The sequence below is a fragment of the Ruditapes philippinarum genome, unplaced genomic scaffold (assembly GCF_026571515.1).
Source record: "Ruditapes philippinarum isolate M1 unplaced genomic scaffold, ASM2657151v2 ctg4574_1_1_1_1, whole genome shotgun sequence".
NCBI lineage: Eukaryota > Metazoa > Mollusca > Bivalvia > Venerida > Veneridae > Ruditapes > Ruditapes philippinarum.
Window position 1 is genome coordinate 1,713 of NW_026851557.1, and position 15,507 is coordinate 17,219.

The 15,507-nt window shown below is 34.6% G+C and overlaps 1 protein-coding gene across 1 annotated transcript in view; it reads right to left on the bottom strand.

Annotated features, from left to right (window-relative positions):
- Positions 1-438: 438 nt before the first annotated feature.
- LOC132744567 (uncharacterized) overlaps positions 439-15,507 on the bottom strand; it is a gene marked incomplete at its 3' end in the record, with an annotated part of 65,527 nt that continues 50,458 nt past the window's right edge. The window contains exon 10 of the mRNA XM_060733356.1: positions 439-859. Within this exon, the coding sequence (XP_060589339.1) occupies positions 439-859 (421 nt within the window). The remainder of the gene's footprint in view (positions 860-15,507) is intronic.

Genomic DNA, 15,507 nt, shown 5'->3' on the forward strand with positions numbered 1-15,507 from the left:
CACACGGGCAACATGGGTTCTGCACATCCCCTTGTTGAGGTGAACATTTGAGCCAAGTTTGAAGAAAATCTTTCAATTAGTGTAGGACTTACAGAGCGGACACGACATATTGTCTAATATTTGATTGTTTGACATTTGACCTCAATTGTGACCTTGATCTTGAGCTGACACATGGGCAACATGGGTTCTGTACATCCCCTTGTTGAGGTGAACATTTAAGCCAAGTTTGAAGAAAATTCTTCAATTGGTATAAGATTTATAGAGCGGACACAAAATGGAGACGGACCGCCGGACGCGACAAAGCGAATCCATTATGCCCCCCCCCCCCCCCCCCCCAGCAATAGCTCAATTTTTTTCTGTGAAAAATAATACTAAAAATATTTTACAACAAAAATTAAAGTAATTAATTACCATAGCAATTATAGCATAAGTTCTTACCAATGATCAATTTTCTAGTTTTAGCTTTTTCATTTCTAGTTTTGATATTTTCCTGGAAAGGTATTTTCTTCAAAGGGATATTGACATCTTGCGCTGTGACATCATACATAAAATCCATAATGTGATGGGCAGCTGACTGTATTGTCCCTATAGTGTCACTTATATCACTATATGAACCCTCATTTTCATCATTCACCATTCGTACTTGGAAAATGTAGTGTGTATCTGACTTCAGGTTAGTTAATGTTATCGTGCTACTAGGAGCTAGGTCTGGATAGAATCTCCATTTGGAAGACCCATCAGCTTCTTTATACCTTAATTGGAAGTTAGGGTTTTCAAACAATTGTGTTGGCGGTTCCCAAACAAGGCAAACTGTGTCTACAGATACTTGACCAACCACACATGGCTTTCCAGGTTTTGTCTATTGGGAAGATAAAATTCAAAAGAATGTATTAGGACAACTGCAACATAAATATAGACAATAACTTCAACCACTGTCACTTCAAAAGCCAATGTCGTCAACCACTTCAGAGGCATTTGAAACATAGGTTAATTAGAATTGTATTTAAGATAATTTCTATATACACCACATGTATATTCTTTTAGGCATACCAACAGGCTGGTGAAAATGTCTGATCGGGCTTATCACATAAAAATCATATTTCTAGAAAATAATTAATATGTTTTCTTCTAACTTGTTTTGTTCATTAAATCTTCATACTGTATTCCCAAAAATGTTCGCGGATACAATATTTCATTTTTTCCACAACGTTGACATCACGGAGACAAACTTTCGCGGATTTGTAGTAACCGAGAATTCCGCGAATATTAAGTCGCTACGGCCTAAATTACAGTTTATGGAGGCTATGTTTTTTTATGCATAACCTTGCCTGTTGGGTACTTTTAATTATCTTATTTTTTGACAAGATGTGCCTAAAGCGCTACATTACTCGATACAGGTCTTTTCATCTATTGACTAGTCGAACACAGACCGTTGTTTAGTGGACACATTTTTAACTTATTTCCTCACCTTCTTCACTATGTGATTAAGTAAGATTTTGTCAGACCTGTTAGCTTTTATTCTCATTCGAATCATAACTGACTTTATCTTAACGTAATTTGGTTTCATTATAACAACAAAACAGCTGTTTATCAATGTAGCACTTGATGTAACAAAGGATTACACCTACTCCAAGCAAATAAAATCCAAGTCATTTAATGCACGCTAACTGTAAATGCTTTTCTATATGCCGTGGCTCGCGAATAATGTCAATAAGCATGATAATTACTATTACAATGTAATTGACCTTTTTCAGGGTTCAAATAGGTATCTATAACATACATACATAAATCTTTACACATTTCTATAGCATCTGTGTTTATATGTTTTTTGTGTAAGTAGATTACAATAAATATTCTGCATGTTTATGTTTTTATTTGGGTGAAGCTAGAAATGCTCGCAGATTTGTCATATTAGTGACATATTCGCAGCTAAAAAGAATCGCGGAATCATGCCTACCGCGAAAAGCGCTAACTTAAAACGTGTGAAATCTTTTCTAGGAATACAGTGTAGGACACAAATCAAATTAAAAGTTTTGGTTGCCTTTAATATTTTCTTATAATTATTTCCCTTTATCCCATTTTAAATAAACAAAATATTTGAAGTACATAAATTATGTTGTAATGTAATTTTCTTTACAAAAATGTGCCCAACAACTTCATTTTGCTCAAGGTTATTGCACCAGTACCTTTATTCTAAATATTTGGATGTTATATTCTGTTTCTGGCATATATATTTTGACAATTCTTTGACACTGAACATTATACTTTGATTAGTTTTCTCTGAAAACTGAATGAAATGTATGCTAACACTGGTGTTGGCGCAATGAATTAGAACATAAAGAAGTTAATATTATTCTAATCTATTTTGTTTTATGCTTTGCATATGTAACATATTTTTGAAGTCCTGAAAAAATATGTTACATTTGCAAAGTATAAAACAAAATAGATTGGATAACTTCTTTATGTTCTAATTCATTGCGCCAACACCTGTCAGCATACATTTCATTCAGTTTTCAGAGAAAACTTCAATATGTAATGTTCAGTGTCAAGAATTGTCAAAATAGTGATTTTTTTTCCAATTTTCAAAACAACCTGTGGCTTTCTGAAGGGGAAAATATAGCTCACTAAATCAGAAAGGGGGGAATTCAAACAGCTGAAAATGGAATTTACCCGCACATTTTATGAAAAACATTAATTTCAATTTAATTTAACATGCATAATACATAGCAGAGGCTATCTAAATTTTAGAATTGCGTGTTACTAAAGATTTCTGTCTTCTAGCTGATATAAGCCAGATGCTGTTAAGTCATAGTTTTGGTGAGGAAGAGCATGAGGCATTTTAGGGGAAAATATACCTCTTTTGGGCTAGGGGAAACAGCCTTTATTCGGCTGTAAAATACAGTGAAAAAAGTCACTGTTTATGTGTAAACATGAACAAGGGGGCCATTGGCCCCAATGCGCTCACCTGAGTACTAAATGCAATTGATATACAAAAGGGAAGTTACCAGGTCTGAAAGATATACAAAACAGGGTTAATTTTTTTGTGTAGGTTGGAAGTTGATGTTTTAAGACAATACACCAAGAACTTTAAAGTAATGATCAAGGTTAAAGTTTGTGTATGCATAGGAACAGTTTTAACTAAATACATATAAGGAAAACCTATGACCCCGGGGCGGGGCCAATTTTGACCCTAGGGCTATAATTTTAACAATCTTGGTAGAGTTCCAGGCTGCACAATGCTTCATGCCAAATATCTAACCTCTAACCTTTGTCTATTCAGAGGTTTTTTAAGTTTCTACTACATACATATAAGGAAAATCAATGACCCCCGGGCGGGGCCAATTTTGACCCCAGGGCTATAATTTAAACAATTTTGGTAGAGGACCTATAGGTGATATAACATACAATTTATCTAAGCTCTAAGCCTTGTACCTTCACACAAGAAGATTTTTTTAAGTTTTTACTATATACAAATAAGGAAAACCTATGACCCCCCGGGACGGGGCCAATTTTGACTCAAGGGCTATAATTTGAACAACTGTGGTAGAGGACCTATAGGTGATAGCATATACCAAATATCAAAACTCTTAGCCTTGTGCCTTCAAACAAGAAGAATTTTTAAGTTTTTACTATATACATATAAGGAAAACCTATGACCCCCCCCCCGGGGCGTGGCAAATTTTGATCCCAGGGATATCATTTGAACTACTATTGTAGAAGACCTATAGGTGATATCATATACCAAATATCAAAGCTTTAAGCTTTGTACTTTCAGACAAGAAGATATTTTAAGATTGCATTTTTTAAACTCCTTTTCTAGCCCCATGACCTACTTATGCAACAGACCGGAACCATTTGAGCAACTTTGGTAGGGGAACACCCAAGGATCATTCCTGTAAAGTTTGGTTACTGTGCAGTCATTGGTTTTTGAGATGTTGTTTAAAGAAATTGTTGACGACACACGACGCACGGACACACAACGACAAACAATGGAGGATCACAAAAGCTCACCATGAGCATGTTGTGACAGTAACCAAATATGTTTTTTTTTGTTTTTGTTATTTATTATGCTCAATTAACAAACAAAGTTTAAAAGAAATACTCTTGTCTTCATTATTTTTGTAGAAATATGATTTTTTTTGGTCGTAAGCCCAATAGCCTAATAACACATTTACACACCAATTTGGCATATATCTTATATATTAAAGTCTAACATATTATACTGATATTTGAGCCAATCATAATTCAAATTGACTGATTTTCTTCTACAAAAAAAAAAACCATTTACAAAAAAATCATGAACAGTTCTTATTTAGTGTACATGGAACTATGAACCATTCCTTAAACAAGAACCACTTTAAATAGGGGCCACACTTGACTTTCTCTTTATATTAAATGCACAAGAGCTATCAGAATAGACAGCACGCTTAACTAATTAAATACAGGACATAGTAAAGGAAGACAATACTTAGATGAAAAACAAGGGCAACATTGTTGCTAAATAGGCCCATCAAGCTAATATGACAGAGATGTTGGCATTATAGATATGCATATAGGAGATATATGCTCTGGTCTCTAGTGACCTTGACCTTGCAAATATTAACATGTGTCACACTTGTAGTCATGATAGTTATCATTTGTATAACAATCCATCAATAAATGATGATTAAATGGTCCACAACTTTTGACCTCTCTATGTGACCTTGACTTTGGTAGCAGGGACCTGGATTATGTGCACAATAAGCCTCAATCAATGGTGAACATTTGTGCTAAGTTACATTAAAATCCCCCACTGAATGTAGAGGTTCGGCTCCTAACAAGCATTTTTCAATGACCATCAAAATGTGTGAATTTAACCTTTAACCATAGAGAATTGGTTTATGCATGTGACACTGATTCTCAGTAGTGGTGAACATTTCTTATGAAGTTTCAATTAGAATCCCACCATGCATGTAGGAGATTACTCTGGACAAAAATTCTATAATTTTATCATCTTTAGTGACCTTGACCTTGCATATATATTAAACCTAAATCACATGTTTCATGCGCAGTAGTCATGAATAATGATCATTTGTGTTTCAATCCCTCAATAAATTCCTAAATGGTCCGAATACACATATTCATATTTTTATTTCAACTTCGATTCCTATATGTGACCTTGATCTTGGCCGCAGGGACTTAATTTTGAATGCGACATTCATGATTCTGCCTCACAATGGTGAACATTTGTGCCAAGTTATATTAAAATCCCTCTAGGCATGTAGAAGTTTTGCTCCGTACAAGAGTTTTTCATTTACCTCTAAGTGTGACCTTGACCTTTCACCTAGAGATTCATGTGCACAACACCACTTCTCATAATGGTAAACATTTCTATGAAGTTTCATTAAAATTCCTCCATGTGTGTAGGAGATATGCTCTGAACAACAATTGGACGCCACCCGCCCAACCGCCCGCCTGCCAGAGGGGAAACTATATAACAACCTGTTCTTCAAACAAGCGTATAAAAATCAATCATGATATATATAAACTAGACCTATCACTGAAGTTTATTAATACTCCCACTAGCTATTTTGACTTTTTGAAAAATAAGTTGTCTGAAGAAAAATTTGAACACAACCTATAGTAAATGAAGTATCAACAATTGTACACAAAATAATTTCAATTAATTGCAATCCCAAATGGGGTGACCTTGACCCCAAGGGGTCCAAATGCAATACCAACTGGGGTCTTCATATTAAGCTTGCTATACACCAAGTTTGATTACAATATCTTATTCCTAACTCCATTTATTGTCCATAAACCATTTTTCTATTTTTAGTAACAGTGACCTTGACACCACAGGGTCCAAACGCAATACCAGCAGGGTCCTCATAAATTATAAGCTTGCTATATACCAAGTTTGATTACGATATCTCATGCCAAAACTCTAGTTATCGTCCAGAAACCATCCCAGCCACAGAAGCAGCCCCCACTTTACAAAAGTCCCCTATTTTTAATATGCTTCTTCTGGACTTCAATAGGATTTTTATAACTTTACTAAGCCCCTGTGCTTCAGCTGAAGTACTTATATAATATGGACAGACCAACCGACAGACGGACAAACTGACTCCTATATACACCCCTTAAACTTTGTTTGTGGGGATATAATTAATTCCTAAAAGAAAAAAAAAACACTCCTAAATAAAAATGCTATAAACGTTGTCATACATAAATGTGAGAAATGACATTAAGAGTAATTACCTCAAGTCTTAAGTAGATACCAATTATTATTATTTGATACAACTTTTGTGAAGTTGGTTACTGTTAGTAATGTGGAAGCAGAGTGCAAAAACAGTTGGAACAAAGAATTGATGGTTTGAGAGATATTTTTAGAATGATACAGTGTTTTTTTATATTTATCAACATGGTAACACAGTGAACTGTATAATAAATCATTTTGTGAACCCAAACCTATTTGGATATGTGGTAATGACAGTTTAGATACAAAATATCCAAGGCAACATAATTATGAAAATACTGGTCAAGAACCTTGTCACTTGTTATGTCAGGTTTATGATAAGGAACATATTTTTGAAGTATGAAGAAGATTCCTTTTGATGTAAACAAAAATCATTTTTAAGTTCTATGCTCAAGGGGAGATAACTATGAACTAGAAATGTGTCATCATGCCACGGATGCCCCCGCATGCAGCCAAAATTTCAAATGTTATAATATTTAGTTCCAAATTTGTTTGCACAAATTATTTTTTTCATTCTAAGTTCAAAGACCTTAAAACTTTTCAATGTTAACACAAACCATTTTTATACAATGTTCAAGGCACTGAAATTATTCCAAGTCTTAACCATTTTTATACAATGTTCAAGGCACTGAAATTACTTCAGTCTTAACCTTTTAAAAATAGCATATTGCATATTTGTAGCCAACATAATGGCTATATACATTTCACAAAAGTATGGAGTGCTGAAACTGAAAAGTTCAAAATTTTTCAACATTCAGGAAAGATAAGTTTGTCTAAAATCATTGAACCACGACCAAATTCAAACTTTAAACTGCTTATTCCTAAGATGTATCTATATTATTTTCAAAGTGAAAGGGACATAACTCTGCCAAAAAATCATCGAACCATGACCAAATTCCAAAACTTGACCTGCGCATTCCCTTTGACATATCCATTATGTCCAATTTTGAGTTGAATATGTTAACACTGTTGGCGTTGATAATGAACAGAAACTGTAAATTTCATATCATTTTCAAAGTGAAAGGGGCATTACTCTGCCAACAAAATCATTGAACCATGACCAGATTTCGAACTTGGTCTGCGCATTCCAAAAAACATATCCATATGTCAAATTTGAGTGTTGAATGTGTAATATTGTTGGGGAGAATAATAAACGGAAAACTGAAAATTTCATATTATTTTTAAAGTGAAAGGGGCATAACTCTGCCAAAAATCATCGAACCATGACCAAATTTGAAATTGACCCTGCGGCATTCCTTTGACGTATCAATATGTTCAAATTTGAGTTGAATGTTTTAATACTGTTGGGGAGATAATAAACAGAAACTGAAAATTTCATTATTTTCAAAGTAAAAAGGGCATAACTCTGCCAAAAATCATCGAAACCATGACCAAATTTGAACTTGACCTGCGGCATTCCTTTGACGTATCCATATGTCAAGTTTGAGTTGAATGTGTTGTACCATTGGGGAGTTAATGAATGGAAACTGAAAATTTCATATTATTTTCAAAGTAAAAGGGGCATAACTCTGCCAAAAATCATCGAACCATGACCAAATTTGAACTTGACCTGTATTTTCTCATGACATATCAATATGTCAAGTTTGAGTTGAATGTGTTGTACCGTTGGGGAGATAATGAACGGAAACTGAAAATTTCATATTATTTTCAAAGTAAAAGGGGCATAACTCTGCAAACAAGAGCTGTCCGTAAGACAGCGCGCTCGACTTTTTTATTGCTTGCCAATAAAAAAAGTTTTTGCAGTAAAAGGCAATACAAGAATCTCTGTATTTTTAAAGTGAACAATGGCCATGAGCATTAAGATATTTAGTGAAGAATTATTTTACTGAATTGTGTGATACCCTTGAACACTGCAGCAAAGTTTGAAATGTTTAAGTCAAAAGAGTTAAGGGCCATAATTCAAATAAAATCTTTGACAGAATTACCTTCTCCTGGACATGTTTGGGAATCATGATTGTAAACAAGTATTCCAACTTTCAAATTAATATCTCAAACAGTTCAGTCAAAAAATGGACTGGTACTAAAAACTTAACCAAGATTCTAAGTCGATAAAAGGCCTTAATTTTTAAAACAAATCCTTGACAGAGTTACCTTCTCTTGCGTACAGATGGGGTAATGATGTGAAATAGCATTAAAAGTTTCAAAGCAATATCTCAAAGGGTTAAGGCAATAAGTGGATTTTACCCATATTCAATGTATTTTCTAAGTCAAAAAGGGGCATAATTCTGTCAAAAACCTTGACAGAGTTATGTCCTCTTGTCTGTTGATGAAGGTCGTGATGGTAAACAAGTATGGTCAGTTTCAAAGCAATACCTCCAATGGTTTTGAAATAAAGTGAGGTGGTACAAAAAACTTAACCAAGCTCAATACACTTTCTAAGTCAAAAAAGGGCCATAATTCTGTCAAAAACCTTGACAGAGTTATGTACTCTTGTCTGTAGATGGAGGTTATGATGGTGAACAAGTATGGTAAGTTTCAAAGCCATACTTGTAATACTTCTGAAATAAAGTGGGGTGGTACGAAAAACTTAACCAAGGTGTGACGCCGACGCCGACGCCGGGGCGAGTAGGATAGCTCCCCTTTTCATAGAAAAGTCGAGCTAAAAATCATCGAACCATGACCAATTTCGGACTTGACCTGTATTTTCTCATGACATATCCATATGTCAATTTTGAATTGAATGTTTTGAACCGTTTGGGAGATAATGAACGGAAACTGAAAATTTCATATTATTTTCAAAGTAAAAGGGGCATAACTCTGCAAAAAATCATCGAACCATGACCAATTTCGAACTTGACCTGTATTTTCTCATGACATATCCATATGTCAATTTTGAATTGAATGTTTAGAAACCGTTTGGGAGATAATGAACGGAAAACTGAAAATTTCATATTATTTTCAATGTAAAAGGGGCATAACTCTGCCAAAAATCATCGAACCATGACCAATTTCGAACTTGACCTGTATTTTCTCATGACATATCCATATGTCAAATTTGAGTTCAATATGTGCAAGGGTTATTAAGATAATGAACGGAAACTGATGATGACGGAAGGACGGAATGACGGAACAGGGTAACACTATATGCCCCTGCCATTATATGGCGGGGGCATAATAACACTATATGCCCGCCATATAATGGCGGGGGCATAAAAAAATGCTAGTCATATTAAACTAACACTAAATTCATCGATAACAAAAACATTCATTACAAATTTGATAAATTAAAAAGAAATACTGTATGACCTTGATGATCAATGCCAATCAGAAGTTAAATTCATATTCCCTTCAACAACAATTGTTGTTTTGTTAGATGTTAATCAAATGTGTGCATAAATTACAATGTTCTATAAAATTATATAAAAAAATCTATCAGTCAAAAGATTAAAACATGTATTGCAATGTTGAAGAAAAGATTTTGAATCAGTAAACATGATTTGATAAGACAAGAATAACCTTTGACTTTGCAAATTACAGTGTAGCAATACCACGTGACCAAGATGTCATTTAATTTCGGCATCATTTCCAAGACAAATATTGCTTGATTCGAAAAGTAACATGGCCGTAATTATTTTATTTTTGTACCAATTTCTTTGGGATATACACCAGTCTACGCGGAAAAATATAAGCTTGCTATAGAATATTGGACCTCCTTCAGTATATGAGCAGTTTTATCAAACACTTTGTATTAACTGAAGGCTGGTCTTAAACATCTTCAATGGCCTATACAAAGTGTTTGATTAAAACAGATCAATTATTGAAGGAGAGATCCAAATTCTGTGGCAAGCTTATATTTTTTTTTCCAGTAGAATGTGCATGTCCCACTGAAACTTAACAAAATCAACGAAAACAGTGGAATGAAAAGTTAAGCAATGGTGCACTTGTCATACAAATATGGCCCTTAACAAAGCATTAGGGTCCTCAATTTGTGCGTGAAACTTTATACAGATATGTCCCTGGTGACAATATTCATCATCTGACCTCATAGGAGAGACATTGATAATATCACCTGACATGGTTCAAGCACAAAATTTGAATATTTTATCATCTCTAACAACCTTGACAATAGCATAAATGGACTATGATTATGCATGAATTACTTTGTTTCATATGACCTGTTTACAGGGGTAGCTCTTCTCCGCCCCATCGCACCAGGACGCTGTTATCACAATAATAAGTCCCTATTCATAAGTCATTCTAAGAAAATTTTCATTATTTGTTCATGACAAGAAGATGACAGCTCAGCGTGTAATATATTGACTATACCATATCAAATAAGAACCACCTCCCTCTATTTCAAATGTAAAACAAGGCATTCTTTTGAGCCTGTGCACTCAATGTGCAAAGTATACGAAAGAAAGATATGCTGTTGTTTTTAAATTAAAACTGCTTACACAAACCCCCATCACCCATAATCCTGAGTAATGTCATCGTCTATTCAACACACCAACTCCAAGCAGTCTGCTTTCTCCCTTTCTAGTGCTTTCTTTTGTTTAAAAATACCCCAAAATTTAAGTCGTCGCATTTTAATACAAATAATCGCAGGCTTACCCAAAACGTAGATATGTGCATTCTATCCTAATCAATGAGACTCTAAAGATTCAGTAACAAGAGCTGTCCGTAAGACAGCGCGCTCGACTTTTTTTTTGCTTGCCAATAAAAAAAAGTTTTTGCAGTAAAAGGCAATACAAGAATCTCTGTATTTTTAAAGTGAACAATGGCCATGAGCATTAAGATATTTAGTGAAGAATTATTTTACTGAATTGTGTGATACCCTTGAACACTGCAGCAAAGTTTGAAATGTTTAAGTCAAAAGAGGGCTGGTAAGAAAGAAAAAAACTGAGTTGAGCCTTAAATAAATTTGGGAATCATGATTGTAAACAAGTATTCCAACTTTCAAATTAATATCTCAAACAGTTCAGTCCAAAAAGTGGACTGGTACTAAAAACTTAACCAAGATTCTAAGTCGATAAAAGGCCTTAATTTTTAAAACAATCCTTGACAGAGTTACCTTCTCTTGCGTACAGATGGGGGTAATGATGTGAAATAGCATTAAAAGTTTCAAAGCAATATCTCAAAGGGTTAAGGCAATAAGTGGATTTTTACCCATATTCAAATGTATTTTCTAAGTCAAAAAGGGGCATAATTCTGTCAAAAACCTTGACAGAGTTATGTCCTCTTTGTCTTGTTGATGAAGGTCGTGATGGTAAACAAGTATGGTCAGTTTCAAAGCAATACCTCCAATGGTTTTGAAATAAAGTGAGGTGGTACAAAAAACTTAACCAAGCTCAATACACTTTCTAAGTCAAAAAAGGGCCATAATTCTGTCAAAAACCTTGACAGAGTTATGTACTCTTGTCTGTAGATGGAGGTTATGATGGTGAACAAGTATGGTAAGTTTCAAAGCCATACTTGTAATACTTCTGAAATAAAGTGGGGTGGTACGAAAAACTTAACCAAGGTGTGACGCCGACGCCGACGCCGACGCCGGGGCGAGTAGGATAGCTCCCCTTTTCATAGAAAAGTCGAGCTAAAAATGTCTAAGATTTAGGAAATTTTACATGCCATCAAAACTTTTGTCATTATAATATCACACATTAGAAGACATAAATACTACTTAAGTATAACTTAGTGACCCCCAAGGGTCTTATTTGACCCCAGGGGCATGATTTATATCACGCTAGTAGTGTACCACACAGTGATGCCAAATACTCATGCTCTGAGCATTAAAATTTCAGTGGAAAAGATCTTTAAGCCATGATTTCTATGTAACTAAAATAGACCATCTGACCACACAGGCCAGGCCATTTTTAACCAAAGGGGTATGATATAAATAACTTTCCCTGAGCTCCACTAAGCAATGCTTTAATAGAGCATATTATCTATGCTCTCAGCTAGGGTATGTAGTCATTTCAGAAAGAAGATTTAAATGTGTTTCTTTTTGTATTTATTTAAGTCTATATAAACTAGAACTACCACTATATGTGATTTAAATACCCCCGCAAGACTGCTTCAAAAATGAGGAAATTACTAGTAACAGAATACTTGCAAAAGAATTGAAATAGAGTTATGGTTGTTGGCAATTAAAGATAGTTGTGGTTCTTGTATGTTGCATTTCCATTTAATGTGTTGACCAATGATGAAGTTTTATTGAATTACTCTGTAATTAGGCCAGAAAGAGTTACGCTTCTTGAGCACTGCACTTCCTCTCATTGCACTTGACCATTGTATGAAGTTGCATTGAATTCTAAACAATAGTTTTTAAGTTTTTACACCGGACAAGGAAAAGAAACAAAGAGCAATAACTCTACAAATACTGAAGATGGAGTTATGGTTATTGTACACTGCACTTCCTCTCATTGCCCTTGGCCATTGTATTAAGTTGTATTTAATTCCAACTACTAGTTTTCAAGTTATGCACTGGATGAAAAAAGTAACAAATGGCAATAACTGTAATTTGTCCAAATAGAGTTATGGTTCTTGTGCACTGCACTTCATCTCACTGCCCTTGACCATTGTATGAAGTTTCATTGAATTCTAACCATTAATTTTCAAGTTATGCACTGGACAATGAAAAGTAACAAAGGGCAAAAACTCTTAAATGAGTCAAGAAAGAGTTATGGTTTCTGTGTACTGCGCTCCCTCTCAATATACTTGACCATTGTATGAAATTGTATTGAATTCCAACTAGTAGTTTTTAAGTTATGCTCTGGACAAGAAAAAAGCAATGGAAATGTAACAAAGGGCAATAACTCTATAATTACTCTGGACAGAGTTATGGTTTTTGTGCACTGCACTTCCTCTTATTGTGCTTGACCATTGTATGAAGTTGTTTTGAACTCCAACCAGTACTTTTCAAGTTATGCTCCGGACAAGGAAAAGAAACAAGGGCAATAACTCTGTAATTAGTAGGGATGGCAACGAGTAACCGGTTAACCGAGTACTTGATCGAACGTCTGAATATCGGTTAACAAAATTGATATTCGATTACTCGGAAAAAAATGTATAATTTCTATTTTATTTGCTATTTAGACATTAAATTTAATAAATGTATCCAATTAGTTCAGAAATTCGGAGATGTGCATATACCTTCATAAATACCTGTTAAATGCAATCACAACTTCCTTGCAGAGGTGCGAAAATGATACTATAAATTTAATGAGGCGATCAACAGTTTGACACGCGCACATGTGTCGCTTACGTCATCCGGCCTCTTATGATATTTAGTAACCTTTAATTGTGTAACACAGTGCAGTTTGTACCCGAATCTTGTTTTAAGGTAACATTTTTGAAAACAACAAAGGGCCGTCTTGCTATTATGATATGATAATTAAGGTAGTATTTAGACCCGGGTAAACTTTTGTTGCCGCCGATAAGTCTATTTTATTACTATTTTATTACAAGAAGAACTAGAAATGTGTCCATAGGAAACGGGTGCCCCCACCGTGCCACTGTTCTGTCAATCTTTTTACTAAGTCAAGGGAAATAACTCTACAAATACTGGATAAATCCACAAGCGAAACCCCAGGTGCAAATCTAAATATGCTGAGCAACCTGCCCATAAGGTTTAATGACTATGTCAAATCCTTTTTGAGTAACTTGCGACACAAGTTGAAAATTGCAAAAGTGAAGGGCAATAACTCTAAAAATACTAAATAAATCCAGACAAAAATACCTGGTGCACAACTGCACATGCTGATCAATATTCCAGTAAAGTTACATGACTCTAGGTCAAATACTTTTTGAGTTACGTGCGACACATGTTGAAAATTGCAAAATTTTACTAAGTCAAGGGCAATAACTCTAAAAATACTAAAAATATCCAGACGAAAATACCCAGGCGCACAACTAAACATGCTGATCAACATTCCTGTAAAGTTTCATGACTCTAGGTCAAATACTTTTTGAGTTACATGCGACACAAGTTGAAAATTGCAAAATTTTACTAAGTCAAGGGCAATAACTCTGAAAATACTAAAAATATCCAGACAAAAATACCCAGGTGCACAACTACACATGCTGATCAACATTCCTGTAAAGTTTCATGACTCTAGGTCAAATACTTTTTGAGTTACCTGCGACACAAGTTGAAAATTGCAAAATTTTACTAAGTCAAGGGCAATAACTCTGAAAATACTAAAAATATCCAGACGAAATACCAAGGTGCACAATTACACATGCTGATCAACATTCCTGTAAAGTTTCATGACTCTAGGTCAAATACTTTTTGAGTTTACATGCGACACAAGTTGAAAATTGCAAAATTTTACTAAGTCAAGGGCAATAACTCTGAAAATACTAAAAATATCCAGACAAAAATACCCAGGTGCACATTAACACATGCTGATCAACATTCCTGTAAAGTTTCATGACTCTAGGTCAAATACTTTTTGAGTTACATGCGACACAAGTTGAAAATTGCAAAAATTTTACTGAGTCAAGGGCAATAACTCTGAAAATACTAAAAATATCCAGACAAAAATACCCAGGTGCACAACTACACATGCTGATCAACATTCCTGTAAAGTTTCATGACTCTAGGTCAAATACTTTTTGAGTTACGTGCGACACAAAAGTGAACGGACTGACGGACGGAAGGACGGACGTACGGACAAGGGTAAATCTAAATGCCCGCCACTAACGTGGGGGGCACAAAAAGATGTTTCAACTGTTAAACATGTTTTAAACTTGATATTGTATTAATAAATATGTTTTAAAATATAATGTCGTCGATTTAATTTTCATTAATTAAATGTCTCCTTTGCAGTCCTATCTATAGTTACAAATTCTAAGAATGTAAATAGAAAACGAAAGTAGCATGCGGACGGTGTTGATATTGTGTGATAAACTTTGAAGATCATTGGAAATCGTCCGAGTACTCGATCGGAAAAATGAACGAGTACTCGAGTATTGATTTTGGTATTCGTTGCCATCCCTAGTAATTAGTCAAGATGGAGTTATGATTTTTGTGCACTGCACTTCCTCTCAATGTGCTTGATCCTTGTATGAAGTTGTATTGAATTCCAACCATTAGTCTTCCAGTTATGCTCCGGACAAAAAAAAGCAATGGAAAAGTAACAAAGGGCAATAACTCTGTAATTACTTTAATTATGGTTCTTGTGCACTCCACTTTCTCTCAATGTGCTTGATCATTGTATGAAATTGTATTGAATTCCAACCATTAGTCTTCAAATAATGCTCCGGACAAAAAAAAGCAATGGAAAAGTAACAAAGGGCAATAACTCTGT